Source organism: Chanos chanos, chromosome 3 (genome assembly GCF_902362185.1).
Source record: "Chanos chanos chromosome 3, fChaCha1.1, whole genome shotgun sequence".
Lineage (NCBI taxonomy): Eukaryota > Metazoa > Chordata > Actinopteri > Gonorynchiformes > Chanidae > Chanos > Chanos chanos.
The window spans coordinates 28,350,785-28,369,538 of NC_044497.1; the positions used below are offsets into that span (position 1 = coordinate 28,350,785).

General features: G+C 38.3%; 3 protein-coding genes across 5 annotated transcripts; 1 reads left to right on the forward strand and 2 right to left on the reverse strand.

The window, feature by feature from the left end:
* Positions 1-801: 801 nt before the first annotated feature.
* Positions 802-8,768, reverse strand: nucks1b (nuclear casein kinase and cyclin-dependent kinase substrate 1b). 3 transcript variants are annotated; one of them, XM_030769672.1, is made up of 8 exons: positions 8,399-8,768; positions 7,003-7,052; positions 6,753-6,801; positions 6,484-6,512; positions 6,051-6,179; positions 3,451-3,615; positions 2,743-2,886; positions 802-2,497 (listed from the first exon to the last, which is right to left on the reverse strand). In XM_030769672.1, exons 1-8 carry the CDS (start codon positions 8,413-8,415, stop codon positions 2,217-2,219), a joined length of 864 nt encoding a protein of 287 aa, XP_030625532.1. In that variant the 5' UTR covers positions 8,416-8,768; the 3' UTR covers positions 802-2,216. The 3 variants fall into 3 exon arrangements, with proteins under 3 accessions (XP_030625532.1, XP_030625531.1, XP_030625529.1); XM_030769671.1 differs by having other exon boundaries at positions 2,743-2,883; positions 3,451-3,618; XM_030769669.1 differs by having other exon boundaries at positions 3,451-3,618.
* A 2,346-nt stretch (positions 8,769-11,114) lies between these two features.
* On the forward strand, positions 11,115-14,901 carry LOC115806550 (cell division control protein 42 homolog). The gene is made up of 6 exons (XM_030767331.1): positions 11,115-11,146; positions 11,975-12,108; positions 12,382-12,454; positions 12,653-12,762; positions 13,122-13,319; positions 13,626-14,901. Exons 2-6 carry the CDS (start codon positions 12,004-12,006, stop codon positions 13,713-13,715), a joined length of 576 nt encoding a protein of 191 aa, XP_030623191.1. The 5' UTR covers positions 11,115-11,146; positions 11,975-12,003; the 3' UTR covers positions 13,716-14,901.
* An 824-nt stretch (positions 14,902-15,725) lies between these two features.
* Positions 15,726-18,510, reverse strand: LOC115806849 (F-box only protein 6-like). Its single transcript, XM_030767710.1, has 7 exons — positions 18,487-18,510; positions 18,056-18,314; positions 17,844-17,955; positions 17,592-17,687; positions 17,196-17,331; positions 16,715-16,865; positions 15,726-15,955 (listed from the first exon to the last, which is right to left on the reverse strand). The coding sequence occupies exons 1-7, from the start codon at positions 18,508-18,510 to the stop codon at positions 15,939-15,941; spliced, it is 795 nt and encodes a 264-aa protein (XP_030623570.1). The 3' UTR covers positions 15,726-15,938.
* Between the last annotated feature and the right edge of the window lie 244 nt (positions 18,511-18,754).

An 18,754-nucleotide genomic window follows, 5' to 3' on the forward strand; every position in this document is an offset into this window, starting at 1 on the left:
TCATTAATTATTTTATTAATTTTACAATACCATATATTTTTTAGAAATTTCAAGTAACCAACTGTCAGTGATATGTGTTGTGTGTTTATCCATAGTTGAAACTTGTGACTGTATTTGTAACTCTGCATATTAAAAACTGATAGATCAGGGAAATGGAAAATACTACAAACACAGGAACACCAGATACATGACTCATAACATTTCATAACAAAATATTAAATGGTGTTTTTCCACAAACTGTATACATGTATAGGTATGTACTTTGTCAACATTACAGTAATGAACATATAACTACTGAAAAAAAACAAAACAAAAACAATTCTTTCAATCTTAACATTTGGGAAAAAAAGCAGTCGTCCAGTCTTGCTGGTTTTTGTCATTCCTATATAACATCCTTATCAATCCTTCACTACATTGCAATAATCACGCCTAATATTTTATAAACCTGTTTATTATACTGATATAAAGAATTAGTGAGCGTGTAAAAAATCCTTCATAAGTTTTATGTCCCTGAACGTAGCATAATTACAGGTGAAGTCAACAATCCAGTTTTCAGAGTGAGATTACATGCCTACTAAGCGTAATGTTACCTTACTCACAAGACCAAAGGCTCATATTAAGTGGAGATCTTCTTAATCTTACTGTGAGGATTCTTAAACTCTTCAACACTGTCAGGCAACTGAATCCTCATTCATAGGACACAACAATTCACAGGTGACAGGCAGGACTCAGGAAGTTCTTTAAAGTCAAGATACATTTTATTTTTTTCCTTGTAAAACAAATATTACAAAATCGGAATAGCGAAATTAAAACAAAAAATAGGATAAATTATGATAGAGAATGAAAGGCTCAAGATTTAGATTAAAGATAAAGCCATAAAAATAGACAAAAGAAGCAGAGGGGGGGGGGGGGGGGCTGTTGCTTGAGCTCTGAATGGTGTGCACTGAATTCAGGTCCATGATACTGCTCTGCCACCTCCACAGATAAACTGGTTTCAAAAAAAGGCATCTACAAGCATCAGAATATTCTGGAATACACAGATGAAGCATTTGCAGAAGTCAATATAGTGTCAGTACTAGCTTGCACCTGACAACACTCATAGCCAGAAAGTTTCATATTCTCATTGTAGACAGTAGTTGCCCCAGGTCAGCATGTACTCCTCACACTCTCTCATATCTCAATGACCAAGACTGACATGCTGAACATTGCTGAACATATATAAAAGCATGCCATCAGTGAAAGAAAAACAAAACAAAACAAAAAAACAAACAAAAAACGATTCAGAACAGCTATATAAAATTGTAATCAAAGTTCAAATGCTCAAGGAGGATGAGAGTTAAACTGATAAAAAGATTTTTAACAGAAAAATGAACACGCGTTGAAAAGGCAAAACAATGCCATGTGGATATCTGACTTTAAACTGCGTCAGCATGGTGGAAAATCTCAGCATGAATTATGACTGGATCAAACAAAACTGATAACATGATTGGATATTAACGTCAGGCTGTTTTGTGGCCACACAGATATTTCTATTAATCTTTCTTTTTTTTCTTTTTTCTTTTTTTTTTAAAGAGCGTAATGAATCTTGACCATAATATTTCTCCCTCATACACAGAGTCTGTTTCTACACTGCACTTCACACTTTAGCCCTGTTCACACTGAAGTAGTGGAATTTGTCCTATCGCGAGATAGATTTCACCATGAAACGCTTGAATTTACACAACATTTATGCGTTCTGAAAAACTGCAGTCTCATCTCATCCAAGTTTGATTTATACTGAACATACTGAAAAAAAAAAGGGACAGCCAATTCAAATTCTGGAAAAAATAAGATCTATCACTGCGATAAAGTAAAAAGTACCTTAAGTCTCGGAACTGAATGTAATTCTTTGTTGTCGTTATAAGCATAAACAACATATAGGTTGATAGTTCAGAAATGCAATGAGCGTAATTAACATTTACACGGTTTCCTATCATACCCGTGGTGAGGCAACCAAGTTATAATCGTTCTTGGAACTGGAACAAACTGTTTCATGATGGTGTGAACAGGACTTTAGGGAGAGTACATTGTGATATGGTATTTACAAGTCAGAGAAATAAAACAAAAACATCCAAAACACTGAATCAGGCAGATGTGAAAACAAAAAACTATTTTCACTGCGCCTCATAAGGAAACAAAACAGGTAAAACACATTTTCACAATCAGGTTGGAAACCATCAGTCTTCCCCCGAAGGCGCCTCCTCCTCCGATTCATCGTCCTTTTCCTCTTTCTCCTTTTCTCTCTCTCTGTCTTCTTTTTCTTCCGCGTCGTCGCCCTCCCGAGCGGCCTCTTCTTTCTTCGGGGAAGGGGAATCTGTCTTGTCTGCTTCATATGCCTTCTCGTCTTCCTTTGGGCTGTCGCCGTCCTCCTCCTCTGCCTCCAGCGAGACCTTCTTAGACACTACCCTTCTCACTTTTGTCTGTCTTCTCCCCTTCCTCTTCTTGGGACCTCGAGTCACTGCAGGCAGAGAGAGAGAGAGAGAGGGAGAGAGACAGACAGAGAGAGAGGGAGAGGGAGAGAGAGGGAGGGGGAGAGGGAGAGAGGAAGAGAGGGAGAGAGCGAGAGAGAGAGAGAGAGAGAGAAACAGCAGTTAATCACATTCCCAAGAGGACGACTAGAGGTATTATGCAATTACATGTAGACTAACCAACAGCTGAATGGATGGTCATAATAAATGTACAGCACTTCTTTCACTGCGATACCTGAGGCCCTTATCCTCGGTTTGGGGGATTTCTTCTCTTGCTTGCTTCTCCTGCTAGACTTTGAACTTCTCCTTCTGGGACGACCATAGTCACTGTCATCATCATCGTCCTCCACCATGAAGTCTTCATCACTGCCCGAGTCTTCTTTAATAAGAGAACAGAATAAGGGCAGAGGAAACATTACACATACATATTATACACATACAGTATGTATAAACATTTTTTTAAATTTGACTCAACTTTGATTTTAATGGATTGCTACAATCTAGTGTCAGGAAATAGTCAATACAAATTTCTTTTTTTAACATATATATAGCTACACACACGCAGGCATGCACACAAACACACACACAAAACTTTTTTTGAGCTCTTTTTCTTTACTTCACTTTCCCTATTGGACTTGGCTGTTTATTTCACTCCACCCCTCACTGGGAACTGAAGTGGAAAGTAGGTGAGGAAATCGGATATGCAATTGGAGGGGCTTGGAAAGTGGTTTTATGAGGAGAGGGCTGGTTACGCATTTTAACAGCAGCCTTCTGCCTCAAACATCCCCCCCTTTCTAACATACATACTAGGTTAGAGCACATACCTCTCTTGAGCCTACAGATTTTTTCCCTATTTTTCATTGCAGGGAGGTAGTATTAGCTTATTCATTAGAGGTGTAAAAGACATTTGCTGTGATCTTAGGCAGTAAAATGATGGCTTTACCCCCAGTGTAGACATCGCTATCATCCTCATCCTCATCTTCTTCGTCCTCTTCATCCTCGCTGCCTCCATCACCAAGAAGCATCTCCCGCTGTTTGGACACAGCTTTGGTGGCAGCCTGGCGCACTTGCCGCCCCTTCTTCCGCACCACTTTATCATCGTCGCTGTCTTCTGGAGAGAGCACGGTAAGATTTAGCTGATTGTCACAACAGCATAGGGATCTGCACTGGGCCAGATTTACTAAGGATGCCAACTACAGCACCTAATTTGCTTGTGCAGAGAAATACAATGCAATTTCCTATCAGCAGGTGATCCACTATGGGTGACTACACAATCAAAATCAGAAGCAAGCACTCTTATTTAAATAACCGATAGCCTGTTTAAATGACACATTTGTGTGCAATATGGTGTCTTTCACCATGTCACAACTGAGTGAAGACAATCCACATGAGCAGAAAACTCAAATTCCTTCCAAAAGAACCTTCAAGGTCCTGTACAGGAAGGTTGGGCAGTAAACTTTCAAATTGCAGCACAAACACATTAGTACTGCACAAACTTTGTGCCATCTGGCAAAAGATATCGCTTCGTAAATTATGACACTCTAGGTCTCTTCAAAAGACTCAAAGCTGCAGGGCTGGAGAAAAGTTACGATTTAACAACATTAGCCTCTTGCATCTGAAAACAACAAAAAAGCGTTGGAAGACTCAGTCGACTGTGCCAAACTCTTTGATTAGAGTAATGTTGCCTTCTTGCTACTGTAATAGGGGCCATTACAATAGACTTGCCTTTCCAACACGTTCAATAGTCCAAGTGACCACACCTCTAATATGTATGACTAAACTTTGTCACATTAAACATGCAAATTCACACATGCATGCGACACCTTCCCTCAATTTTGTACCTTCCACCCCTTATTTTGGGTTTCTCTCTCTTCATAAATAATACTCCAAAAGGAATGTCCAAATGGCATATTAAAGTACTCACCAAAAATCCACAACTGCCAATTAAAGACCAGCAATCCTTTCTGTATCAATATAACAAAGCAGCTCCTGCGACTCTTTCTGTATTCTGTTCACATCTTTACACACACTACAACAACAGCAAACCATGAGCAAATTCAGCATTGTGTTGACAGTCATTCTCATGCAGAGTGACACAGAGAATGGTATGATACATGCTGAGAAGATGTTCTCTACTGGCTTTTTTTTTTTTTATCTCTTCTGCATCAATGCTAAGGATGCAACAGTACAGTTGGCCCATAGTTCGGTATGTATCATGGTTTTCGGGCCACGGTAACGGTACAGTTTCGGTATCTTTATTTTTAAAGAAAAAATAAAAACTCATCACCCTTTAAACTATGGACTCTTTATTTTGCCTATAGACAAATAAAATTTTGCATTCAGAAAAATGGCAGCATGACTGACTAGGCTGACAGTGGCAAAGCAATGCTTGCAGACTGTACTGTGTTTGTTGACAGTCTTCTTGCCCTTGTCATCGTATTGAACACTGAATCCAAAATGTTCCCACACAGTGGATTTGTATGACGGAGTATTAGGGCCACACTTAGGAAAAAACAATTCTGAGATTTCAAGAATAGGGTCGCAATATTACGAGAATAAAGTCTTAATATTACAAGAACAAAGTTGTAATTTTACATTAAAAAAGTCATAATATTTCAAGAACAAAGTCATAAGTTTAAGAGAAAAAGTCATAATATTACAAGAATAAAGATGTAATTTTAGGCTAGGTGTTATTTTAGAGGGGAAATATCAGAAGAGCAGCCTGCCACATGCGTTAAAACGAGGAACGCTGAGCATCTTCTGAAGTTATACTTTAGTATATGTTTCACAAATAACGACGCCTGAGACAAACAGCAGTTGCTAGAAGCATTGGTTGCTGGTAATATATTTTCCTAAAATAGTTTTTTTCCCTCAAAATTTTGCGATTTTATTCTCATAACAGTATGATTTTTTCTCGTAAAATTACAACTTCATTCTCGTAATATTACAACGTTTTTGCTGAAACATTATGACTTTATTCTCATTAAACTACGACTTTATTCTCGTAATATTATTGCCTTACTCTAAAATCTCTGAATTTTTTTCCCCTCAATGTGGCCCTGATACTCTGCAGTAGATCTGAAAGATGCCAGTGCCTCTTCAAATTTACTTCTCTCTGTCTCACTAGTGCTCGCCATTGTCACGTTGGAGCTGAGAGAATCTTTGGTTTTAGTCTCTCCTCTCCTCTCCAGCTCGTATACAGAGCGCTGATAGGCTCCAGGGAAATTCTGATAGGCTCCAGAGATGTTCATTGGATCTAAATGTACAATGTGCATGTCATCTGCAGCACGATAAGCGAGTTTTGGAAATTATGGGAAAATGATAGGCATATTGTAATACCGCAGGCCACGTGTGCACATTGAGCTATAGGGGGCGGACCGAACAGTTCGACAACATACCATGTACCGCTGTATCCTAAATCAATACATGTGTACACATTTTCTTTTTTGACAGATGATGAAAAACACTAAAAAGAGACTCAATAAATTGAGAGCTAAGCAATGATTCACAATGACACATATTCACTGCTGCAACTGAAAATACCTGACGCCCGTTTCCTTTTGGCAGTCACCTGCCTTCCTTTACTGGGTTTCTTTGTATCGTAGTCACTGTCTCCACCATCTTCATCATCCTCTTCACCATAGTCGTTATCTTCATCACTGCCAAAATCATCTGTACATACAAGATTGAAAAATATGTGAACACATGATAAAATTAAGATTTACACATATTGCTGGCAAGGCATGACTGTATACTGACACTAATGACTCAAAACCGTCAAGTTTATGACAAATCGTCTCCTCTGTTAGGATTATTTGGGGGATTATACTGAGAACCAGTCGAGTAAACTGCCTTACAGTCATTCATTCTGCACAGCAAATTTCGTTGTACAACAATGTGCAATGACAACAAAGGCATTCTATTCTATTCTGTCCATGCCTGCATATACTTCAGGAAGAAACAGAGAATGACTTACTCTCATGGTCCTTAAATGTAGAATCCTCACTGTAAAAAAGGCAAGGAATCAATTAGGAATCAAGTTGCTAACAGGTTTCACATAGAGCTGATAAAAGCTATTCCAACCAGAAACAGTCACACAACATGATATAAAATAATAACAGCCATATGCATGAAAAAGTTGACAAGAAAATCAGATGTAAGCAAGGCATTTATCATCTTATATCCTCTTAAAAAAATAGTTAGACTAAATCTAATGGAAACTAAACATTGCACTCATTTGCTGACCTCTGTTTCATCTTCTTGGGTCTGTCTGAGTCTCTTCCATACTCCTCATCTGTAGACAATCAAGAACATGAGTCCCATTCAAGTACTAAAACAGTCACTGCATGTGCTACTGTTGTTAAAAAAAAAAAAGGAGAAATGATAATGACAAAATACTATATGTTGCTACTCGTATTATTTCGACAATAATTTACAATTAAAAATGTGAGTTAAAAGAATTAACACTAATAATATATAATTTAGCAAAGTCTACCTGCATCATCGGACTCTTGGAACTGTGCATAATCAACCACCCTCTTGTTCCTGGAAACAAGAGACATTTTAATATGACTGAAAAAAAATAGCTTCTCGACTTTTCATTATTCTGCCTATTAATAACAAAACAAGTTTAGCGGAAAACTGCAGTAAATTTTGGCTAGTAATTAAAATGTCTTAAATACAATTATTTAAGAGGGATGTAAACGGTGGTCACATTCCTGATTGTTATCATCCGATTTAAATTATGCAAGCCTTTGGAATGTCTCTGAGAAGCCAAAAACGCCTAAATTTGTCTTCCTCATAACCACCTGCTTAATATCAACGAGCAATTTACATTTCTGAACACAAGGCGGGAGCTACATTGGCCTCCTTATAATTTAATGGATGAACAGAGTTCTAAAGAATCTAACTCCAAGTTACGAAAAGGATTCTTCTTACATGCGAGGCTAACTTGTGCTCAAATAAAATTGAGTTAAGTAGACATTTTAAGATCTGTAAATTGATGAAATGGCACGGGTTTTGTAGGTCACATAGACAAAATGCTTCTTGCGACATTGAGCGATACACACTCAGCACATCAAAAGCAAAACATTTCACCGTGACTTGTACATATCAACAACGGTATGCACAACGTCTTCATACCCCTGATCTACTAACCTATCCTTAGAGGGCTATAAAATGCCACTAAGAAGCTAGGTTAAGTAATTACACAATAATTGCGCCTGGGTAGCAACATTTATAGCTAAATGGTAACTTGTTTCTCACCTTAAGACAGCTAAAACGAAGTCAGATCGAAACAAAATACTGCACACTGCATTGGCTACATTAGAAACCTGATAACAACTTCCAACAAGCTATCTAGTATCCACATTAAAACAATTTATGACTTGTGTAACTTTTAATAGAGGTACTCATGCAGGTAGCTATTGCAGAGCACGTGAAAGCTGCCCCTGGCTAGCTACCACATTTCTTTACGAGTACCTAGAACTAACACTAGCTAAAATAACCTAGCAAACTAGCTATCGAAATCTTGCATAAGCTGCGAGCTATGCAACTAAGTGAAGTAAATTAGCAGTGTTGCAAATAAGCTTAATTGTGTTAAATCAGCACAGTTATCGAAACTTGGTCGTATTTATAGCTTGCAACAAGCCAACAGCATATTTTTTGTATCATTCAATCTGACTGTTGTGCAATATAACATTTGGCGGCTCTCTAGCTATGTGACTTCTTCAATGCATAGGTAGCTAACGGCAGCAAATAGGTAGCGTAACCTATTTATCGTTGCACCTCTGCTAAGTGGGAAAGATAGAGTAAGAGGTAGCTTGTAAACTAGCTAACGCGGCAATAGTAGCTGTAGTACAGCACGACACGAAACATACAAGACAACGTACCTCGAAGGTCTTGCCATTCTGTAGATGAAAAATGAATTTAGTGTTTCCAAAATTATCCTGCGATATTTCCAGCAGATTCTTAGTAGCTACTAACTAGTAGCTAGCCCTCGAGCTGAATCCAGGTGTCTCGCTAGCTGCTGCTAGCTAATAGCTTGCTAGTAACAGGCAATTTTAGCGGACAGGCTAGATCGATTACGCATTGACTGAACGTGCATTAAATGCTAAACTGCACAAAGCATACGCTCCCAATTTGTTTGTCAACCCGTTACAAGAAATAATGCCAATCTCTGTGCAACTACGGACCGAGGTGACCTGACTCTAACTACCGATAGGCAGTAGCCAGCTAGCAAGCCACTAAAAGCCTTATGTCTGGCCTGCTAGCCAGCAGGAACTTTATGAGTCAAATAAGATGGGAGTCGGGGTATCGCAAGGCTATCTCAGTACAGGATTGGATGCCCAAACTGTTCATTAAAAACCCTTCCTCCCACTCTCAATTTTCAGAAGTTATTATGAAAATATATTTAATGTGGAACAGTTGTCTGCCTTTATCCAATTAAAAACAAATAGTTTCATAGAGGGAGATATCTGATCTCTAAAACAAAACATGCACTGTAATGTATAATAATTCTTAAAAACAACACACTTCGTGGTGATCAGTATTGTGTTTTACACCTGAAATTCCCTAGTATTAAGTCTCTGCACATCCTTACTCTTCAGCGAACCAGTTCAACAATAACTATTCAGAATTTGACAATCTATTTTCCTTTTGGTGCTTCAGAATGCAATTTCTAGTTTGCCACCCAAAATTACAGAATGCAAGTTTGTTGTCCCATGCATCTTACAACAGATCATGGCAAATTCCACTTGAGCAACTTATCTATTTCTTTAGTCTACAGATCAAACCCTAAGTATAGCAAGTGGATCTACAGATTTGGAAATCTTTCATATATATCTTTATTGTTCAGATGAAGTAATGAAATTTACACAGTGATTGTAAAATATTCAGGAACATCATATTACCATACTGGAGTAAACATTACACATTCTATTATCACAGAATTTGTGAATATGACTGTACTCTTCAGTGAGAAGGGATCTATAGGATCATCATATATCTAAAAACAATGATAATGTCCAGATTTCTACATGTGGACACAAAACCATATTTGAACATGTTGAGTTTCAGAGTCTCAAGTTCTGAAACACCAAATTAATGTATTAATGTGTTCAAATATACTTATGAAATACTTCTAGGGACCCATGTTGAATACATACATATAACTGAACTACGTTCTTTTCTGTCCACTGTTTTCTTTATCATATATCCTCATTTTGATAATAAAGCAGTCTCGCACACATATATGAAATAAGAATAACTGCACAATTGTAGGGAGGCATTACCTATGCTATTGAGATCTTTGACATTCCTTGTTAGTTTCCACACCATCAAACACATTCTTCCGTAGAGACACTGAGCTGAGGAAAGTGTGTTATATATAGGCCACATCACTGTGTCGTAGAATCTCAAGAGACATCCATGCAATGGGGCAGCCTGTGGACTAAGGGTTAGAGAAGCAGGCTTATGACCAAGAGGTCGCCAGTTGGATTCCCAGGGCCGGCAGGAAAACATCCATGGCTGAAGTGCCTTTGGGCAAGGCACTTAACCCCCAACTGCACACGGAATTAAGTGCCTTGTGACCCTGTGCCTAATGGTTTTGTGTGCTCACTGGTATGTAAGGATGGGTTAAATGCAGAGGTCAATTTCACTGCTCACAGTGTGTGTGCAATCATGGAGATTTAATCTCAAATCTAATCTGATTAATATAGTAACCTTTCTACTTCATAAGTGATCAGACATATCAGAATATGGAAATGCCTGCAGCACGATACACTAAGAAGCATCATGTCGGCTGATATGAATGATATGGGGTAAAAAAAAAAAAAAAAAAAAAAAAGAGCAGCTAAGAATGACAATATATCTGAGTGGGTTTGTGGCTGCTTTGTGTGAAATACAATCTTATTGACGATCTTATTCTGTTGTTTTTCAATTCTGTGGGCAGTATGAAAAAACAGTGCAGAAGTAGTAGTAGCAGTACAGCAGTACATAAGAAAATATTCGCACATCTATAAGAGGAAACCAAAAACAGTTTTACCATAACAACAGTTTTATATAATTTGCATCCTAGCAACATGTGGTTATTTTTGTGAGGAAGGCTCACAGTCCTCTGTTAGTTTCTGATATTTAGCTAAACTTGTGAAGCATTACCTGTCTTTCAGTCTCTGTAATGCAACTGTGAGCAGAGTCTTGGGCTGGACTGTTGCAAACACGCATAGAAACATAGATCTGTTTATCTGCACAGGAAAAATGAAAAAAGGTCAGCAAATAGCAGCTTATGATTTGTGAGGTGCACTGATAGATAGATAGATAGATAGATAGATAGATAGATAGATTGATTTAATGCTTGCTTGCTTGATTTATTGGTTACTTGACTGAAGATCAGGCTGCTGCTGATATTAAATTATTTGAAACATTAATACAATCTATGTTTACAGTAGCACCCCTAATTTTTAATGTGCAGTTCATGTAGCAGTACATGATCATCATCGTTTGTTAAAAGAGAGGCGTTTCTATTCGAAAAGCGTTCAGAGGTAGACGTCATGACGTACAGTGGTAAGCCAATCACCTTGGCCGTATGACTCGGTGCCAACGCCCAGTGAAGGAACCAACGTGAGAAGGATACGAAAGAGGTGAGAAATCATTTATAAACTTCTATTACCTCAAACATTGTATTGTTAGAAGCGACACGCGTCTGTATCTGAAAAGCAGCCTGTCTTTGCAATAAATGTAGCCAAGGCATTCTTTTGCTGATATCAGAAATAAGCAGCTGCCAAGCTAGGCAACCGTAATATCGTTACGTTCTTGCCAACTGCCCAGCTGACTTTAGCCGGGGTAGCTAACCTTGCTAACACAGGTAAGCATATCGTTATTGAGGCTACGCCCGTAACCTGTGTTATTAGCCAGTTTGCTAACATACCTACCGCCAGCTAACGCCAGAAAACCATTTGGAAGAATAGTTGCCGTCTTGAGAACAGTTAGGTAGTGGCCAGGCAGTAACTGAAAAGGATTTTAGAATAACTTGTTGACGACAGTGTTCAAGATTAGCTAGTTTGACAGCATGGTCTCTAACTTTAATGGCTAGCTTGGATTTCTGCTTTACTTAACTAACTTTAGCTGGATACCGGCGACCAGTCTTGCTAAAGGAATGTATCATATGTTTGTAATTTCTGTTGTGCCAGTCTCTGTATTAAATCTATATCGTTCCTGAGTTACCATTATTTTCACTTAATATTGTGCCATTCCAAACGTCCATCTGAGTTTGAAGCGAATATGCTAATGTAGCATTGCTAGCTAAAATGTAAGAGGTTCGTATAGTTAAAGGAAACAGAGGAGCTCGCCCGTTTCTACATGAAGTTTAGATCGTAACTATTGCTTTGAGTTAGTTTTTAGTAGCATGTCTCATTTTCACCAATTGTTATTAACTAGTCCACGTCGATTCTTTGTATGTGTTCTTACAGATCCTTAGCTCTATCTGGAGAATACAACAATGCAGACAATTAAATGTGTTGTTGTTGGAGATGGTGCAGTGGGCAAAACCTGCCTGTTGATTTCGTACACTACGAACAAATTCCCCTCTGAATACGTACCGACAGTAAGTCTCAGTATATAATTTTCATGATTTATGTAAGTGGGCTGTTATGTGCTGACTGCCCCGACATGGCGCTACACCATACATTAGAACAGGCCTTTACTGAGAAATTGCGCATTTACGTATTATAACACATCTTCCACACAAATATTAATTAATTAAATCCAGCTTCGTTTTTTATCTATTGATGGAGCCTCTGGAAACATAGCACATGGTGCGTACTGTGTACAGGATCTATTGGAGTGGAATGATTTTACTCTCTTTATCTCCTCCTAGGTGTTTGATAACTATGCTGTAACTGTTATGATTGGCGGTGAACCTTACACCCTTGGATTGTTTGACACTGCAGGTGGGTTGTCCTCTTTTTTTTTTTTTTTTGAGCAAGTGTTTGAACCGCCAAAAGCTTGTGTCTAAATGATTGTCACCTGAACTCGATGATATATGACTTGACATAAGGCTGCTGAACTGGCATGGTTTCATCTGAGGAATGTATGAAATGCACATATTGGCAGTCAGGTGTTTGAATTTGTCTCCTCTATATTGACAGGCCAGGAGGATTATGACCGGCTACGACCCCTGAGCTATCCTCAGACTGATGTCTTCTTAGTGTGTTTCTCTGTGGTTTCACCGTCTTCATTTGAAAACGTGAAAGAGAAGGTGCGATGTTCATTCCAAAATGAGAAAAGCACTTCAGCTGTGATTAACATGTTTTTTTGTTTTTTTTAATAATACATATATTTAAATAAAATGCGAAAGTAGTGAAACATTATCAGTACCTAAATAGTGAAAAGTTGTGGAAAAATCTAAAATCATGAACTGCACTTAATGGTTAATATTGAATCAGTTTCATGTGTTGGTCATTGTATAAATGAAGTCATACATGTCTTGTAGTCCTGGAATCTTAAATTATGACCAGTTAATATATTAAAACAATTTCTACCATACAGTGACTGTTTTGGGTTATTTCTAACAGTTTCTCACTCTAGCAAAAACCCTTTCCCACCTTTTCCCTGCAGTGGGTACCTGAAATCACTCACCACTGTCCAAAGACTCCATTCCTGCTGGTTGGAACACAGATTGACTTAAAAGATGATCCCTCGACTATTGAAAAGCTGGCCAAGAACAAACAGAAACCTATCACTCCAGAGACAGCTGAGAAACTGGCCCGTGACCTGAAGGCAGTGAAATACGTCGAATGCTCTGCTCTAACACAGGTAAACGGCTGTCCATACGCATTTTGGATTGAATACGGGTATTACAGTGCCTTCCAAGGCTTTTTTGGTTTGACATGATAACTCATGAATTTGAATCTTGAATATTCCTATATGAAGAGTGCTGCATATGTCTGTCAGCAACATATGTGCATTGATCTCATCTACAACACCAGTAATGAGTGGACATACCCACAAAACAGATAAGGTTAATGCTGATATTGCAGCTTCTTGTACTTTCCACCTTTTTTTTTTTTTCGTCAGTTTTATTGAGTTTGTCTGATTTCCTTTCGGGGTCTCTGTTTGCAGAAAGGATTGAAGAATGTATTCGATGAGGCAATACTGGCTGCCCTGGAGCCTCCTGAGCCCAAGAAGAAGCGTAAATGTGTGCTCCTATGAGTCTGACGTTGTTCTCCCCTTGGGAGGATTTCAGATTAACTGAACTGGCGCACTACTTTAAAACTTAAAATAAGAAATCAGTGGATCTGTCAAAAAGAATCACTTAGATTTACAAGTCAACATCTCAAAAGAAAATCACTGACCACTACACACGCTTTGCTATTTGCTTTTTAAAGAAGGATCGCGTTGTCCTACCATTGACATAATGTAACCATAGTGTTAAGTTTATGTGGCAGATTTTCGAATAACACTGCGGTGGTGGATTTGTCAGCGTTCTGCCATCAGATAGCTTAATTTCCAGTTTGGTCTGAAGTCTGATGAATGTTCATTTTGTTTTCAGTGAATGAATAGAGGACATAAGGTGCTTTTGACTTTCTAAAATTTCATTCATTGAAAGTTTATTTGATTGCTAATATTTATATTTGATGTTTTATTGTCAAATGCAGGTAGAGCTTAAGTAAGCATATTAAGGTTGGAAAAATGTTGAGGATATTGAAGATACCTGTACCAGAGCCCTTACGTTTCCAGGATTATAAATTCAGCAAGTCTCTGTGTAAATCGAAGAGTCCCATAAAGTCATGGGAATTACCTTGTTTTTTTCATCCAAGGATTTGATATGAAAGTGTGTGTTTTGGATAGAAGTGGGAGTGGTTAATAGTGATCTTATTCTGTGGACTCATTTACTGGAGTGCATTTTCATGGTCACCTGTTTGTTGAATTGTTGCTGTATAATCCCATCAGAAAAGAAGCACATATAAGTGTTTCTTGAGTTTTAGGCACGTCATGTGTGGAGGACTGCTCAAATGACCATAAAGAAGGATTTTTTTTTAAACAGTGTTATAAGTTAAGGTAGCGTGGTGGACCAAAGCATTTCAGAATGGTCAGTTCTCTTTTTCTCCCTCTCTCTTTCTTTTTTTTTTTCTGGAAAGTGGCCTGGTGGGTTTATAGAAGCTTAGAAGGATGCGAGTTATAAATTGGTGACTGTTAGCATCAGACTCCCTGTTTCTGTCTTATGGTTCTACAAGCTGTGTGATTGATCATTGAATGGTTCAGAGCCTGTTCAGGTTCTGGACTTAATTTTGTTGACTTGGAAAAAGGAGCCAACCAAAACGTCCAGATCCCCATGTGAATAGACAGAGCCAACCAACAGAATCATCCCCTCTGGGCTCAGTGTTTGTTTTGTTTTGTTTTGTTTTTTGTTTGTTTGTTTGTTTTTTAAATGTCATATTTTAATAAATGTTTGAGAATCACTCAATATTAAAATCAGTAGTCATGAAATCTGTAATTATGGATATTTGTAAATGCTAATGAATGCAGACACAAACAGACCTGTCTTACAGAGATCAAAAAAGAACATAGCCATGTCTGTCTCTTAAATCTAGATTCTGACTGCTTCACGTGATATTCACCATTTTTTTGTAAATATCTCACTGGAGAGTATATGAAGTAAGCTCCAATACCCTTTGTGTCTTCTTCAACCTTTGTACTCCTAACACACTAGCACTGCGAAGTTGTCTCAACCCACAGAAAGAGTTACATTAGCTTGTAAAATGTGACACTGCCATAACAAAGCACACGACTCATGTGGTCATAGCCAAGCTACCAAAACATCAATTTTGGTGTTTTTATTACAATGTAAAGTTAAACACTGAATAGGATATACATGTATATTAATGGGCGGTTTATCAGACCTTAAATAACACAAGTGCAACACTTATGAGGTTATAACAGGGCATGTCCATCTTAGTGGTTCACTCAGTGCCCTTAAGGTTTTAGTTGTTTTGGACTTCTCTATTACAGTTTCATTAAATGAACTTCATACGTGCAAATTAAAACGATCATCTGAAATTCAAGTAAGGAACTGTTCTATCAAAATGAACTCATTTTATTTTATTGGAGTCCTTAGTCTTCAAAGCTGATGGCTATGGTGTCAAGTAATATTAATAAGTAATAAATCATGTCAGTAATGGATTACAACATGTATGTACACACACAGGACAGCTCCCACAATGTGGAAGTAGTATACAGAAAATAAACATGTTGTGCAATTTTGAATTTGTGCAAAGACAAATGTTATTTAACAAGCTTAATAATCATGACATACAGGACTGCAGTGTTTGCCCTTAAGCAAGGCACTGAATGCTTGTATGCATGAGAGCTGCAGTAAGATGGTCCACCTTTCCCCTTGGCCACCAGCATGTTGCTGTGTCTCAGGACTGCTTCTCATTGATCTGCGCTGTCTAAACAAAGGGAGGACATACAATTAACTTACTTATTCAATTAATATTTAGCTAGAAACACATTTTAACACACAAACTTGGTGCTGAAAAAACAAACAATATTTTCCTAATCCCTTACGAGCGTTTAAAAAAAAAAGACGACTGAACAAGTATTGAAAACATAAGGGATATTATTCTTTCCTTTTTCTTAATGCATAATTACTGGTGAGATGTTACAGAACAGCTTCCTGTGTCAAATCAGTAGTCAGCTATTTTTGTCATATTCTGAGGACAGCACAACACGGTTCACTGTATCATAACTATATAGCCCTACATCCTCATATAGCAACAGCTCCATATCCGTCTTGCAGTCGTTGTCTGATGCCTATCTGCAAGAGGCAGAGCTGTACAGATGCTTCAGTAACAGCGAGTAGAAGACCCTGACGACAGAGAGCCTTCCAGTTTCAGTCACAGTTTGCCAGCGAGTCATAGCTAAGACTCAGCCTGTGACTCTCAGACACACTGAACAGGCCTCTGCATTTAGCCTCATTTAGTGTCTAGTGTCTGATCCATTCATCCATTTCATCAGAGAATTTCATGAGAATCAGCTGTGAGAATTAAATGCCAAACATGTGCAAAAAGGCATCGAGTGCATCTTTCCAAAAAAGAAAGGACTGTCTAGTAGAAAGACACTCCTTTTAACAGAGCATTAATTTATCAAAGAAGAATTACTTTTATGGACTAGCTCGGGAACGTACAAGAAACAGCATCAAACGCTACCTGCTGAAACCCTTGCTGCTGGGTTGATCTCCACGGAGCTGTTTGTAACACGGATTCCGTACCAGCCAGCCCAGAACTGTGTGTCTTTACCACCGTGAATAAATCTGACGTAGCGCACACCAGGTCCATAATCCTGAAAAGCATGTGTCACCTGGAACAACAACAAAAGCAATTCTTTAATCCCCAGTGGTCAAAAGAAATTACTAAAGAAGATATACACAAGTATACAATTGTATATATATTTGTGTGTGTGTAATATATATATATATATATATATATATATATATATATATATATACACACACACACACACACACACACACATATATATACACAGTATATATATGGAGAGGGAGGGGGGCAGGGGGGCAGACAGACAAACAGACAGACAGACAATAAAGTACTGGCTATGAATTAAATCAGTAAGCATTGATGATTGTGCTCTAAATGAAAAAAAAAAAGACCACAAAATCACACCCACGTTGTTCCACTGCGTATCATTCCATTGGGGAAAGTATACTCTCTCAGGTCTAAAGGTTTGGATCACTTGCTTCTTGTGGTTCAGCAGCTCCACACAGATCTCATACTCAGACCCACAGTCCCAGCGTGGTGCATACCTGACACACAAGATCGTAACACAGTATCGAATGTTAGTAGCAACTACCTCCAAAGAGCATGAACATATGTTTCTAAGAGGGTCATATTTTCCAATTATTCGTCCAATTCAAGCACTAAGTAACCAGATTTAATGAACGACCCTTTGTAGTGCGTCAAAGACAAGTCGAGTGGTGTTGAACTCGGTTCAAAATATTTCAGATATGAAAAATACCCTGAGCTGCAAAGTTCCTGGTACAGTGATAAAGTAGTGAGTGCTCACCAGTCAGAGATTATTATTCGAGGTTGTATTTCATCCATGAGAAGTGGACTGTAACCTTCTTTTTCTAAGCAGATCAACTGCTCTTTAAGACAGCGTCTGAGGCATAACAAGAAGAGTTAATGTTTGTTAACATGTGCAACAGGAGTTCATTGCTCATGGTAAGCATGCAGAGACATCCACAATTCATCTCTGGGTTGATAAAAACTCACATCTGAGTTGATAACAAAGACATATTAGTGATAAGACACTTACTGATAGGAGGTAACAAAATATTTTTTGATTCGGCCATGAAGTGGCTCTGGGAGTTCCTCTATTTTCCACATATCCCCTCCATTCTGTATTATTTTCCACCCGTGGACTCCATCTTAATGAAGAGTCAAGAGGAAGTCATTCACATTTATGCGTTTTCGTCTTCATTTTTTCTGATAAATGTATGTACCGACAACATACAAATGTGATCTTACCTTCAGCAATGGGATTTTTCAACAGGTTTCGTCTATTCTTACACAAGAAATAAAATGCCTGCCAGTTTCTTGGGGACTTTGTGGCCTCAGGCTCAAAGCCTTCTCTCCTACACCGCTCCCTCCACAGGGCAGCACTGTCCACCAATTGCTTCCACTCACGGCAAACAAGACGACAGTCGCGCACAACATTATATGCTGGTAGATTCAGAAAAATCTCCTCAACGACAGCAAGAGGAAGTGGAGAGGCTACTACTTGAACCTATTTGGAGGAAAACAAGTGTTAGCGGTGCCAAACGATCTCTTTTTTGATTAAGTTTTTTTCCAGCGCATATACAAAAAAGGGACTGTATTCTTTTGTGCGTTGGCGACAATTAAAAATGTTTGTATTGCATCTAATGTAGACCTGTCTGTCGATCAAACACCAGTCTTACCCAAATGATGCTAAAATGCGTCATACTTGCAAAAGTCTGAGGTAAATAATTTATTTTTTCATAAAACACACTATGTTGGTTATAATTACAAAAACCAATGATATGATAACAATAATTGAAGATATAGTCAAATTACGGTAGACAGGAACCACACGTTGTCAAGGTACTGGTGATGTGTCATTCGCGAACGATTCGTTCATTTTGAACTAATCTTTTGTATGACTCGGGAGTAACGAGTCGTCTCAGTGAGTGATTCGTTCATTTTCCC

Bases quoted from the DNA above. Each gene is read 5' to 3' on its own strand.
- LOC115806550 (XM_030767331.1), top strand. From the start codon at position 12,004: ATGCAGACAATTAAATGTGTTGTTGTTGGAGATGGTGCAGTGGGCAAA. The intron at 12,763-13,121 runs GTGCGATGTTCA...TTTTCCCTGCAG, and splicing joins TTGAAAACGTGAAAGAGAAG to TGGGTACCTGAAATCACTCA. The intron at 13,320-13,625 runs GTAAACGGCTGT...CTCTGTTTGCAG, and splicing joins AATGCTCTGCTCTAACACAG to AAAGGATTGAAGAATGTATT.
- nucks1b (XM_030769669.1), bottom strand. The intron at 6,802-7,002 runs GTAGACTTTGCT...GATTGTCTACAG, and splicing joins CCAAGAGTCCGATGATGCAG to ATGAGGAGTATGGAAGAGAC. The intron at 2,498-2,742 runs GTATCGCAGTGA...CTCTGCCTGCAG, and splicing joins ACCGAGGATAAGGGCCTCAG to TGACTCGAGGTCCCAAGAAG.
- LOC115806849 (XM_030767710.1), bottom strand. From the start codon at position 18,510: ATGACGCATTTTAGCATCATTTGG. The intron at 17,956-18,055 runs GTAAGATCACAT...CTCTTCATTAAG, and splicing joins GAAAAATCCCATTGCTGAAG to ATGGAGTCCACGGGTGGAAA. The intron at 17,688-17,843 runs GTAAGTGTCTTA...GTTATGCCTCAG, and splicing joins TATTTTGTTACCTCCTATCA to ACGCTGTCTTAAAGAGCAGT.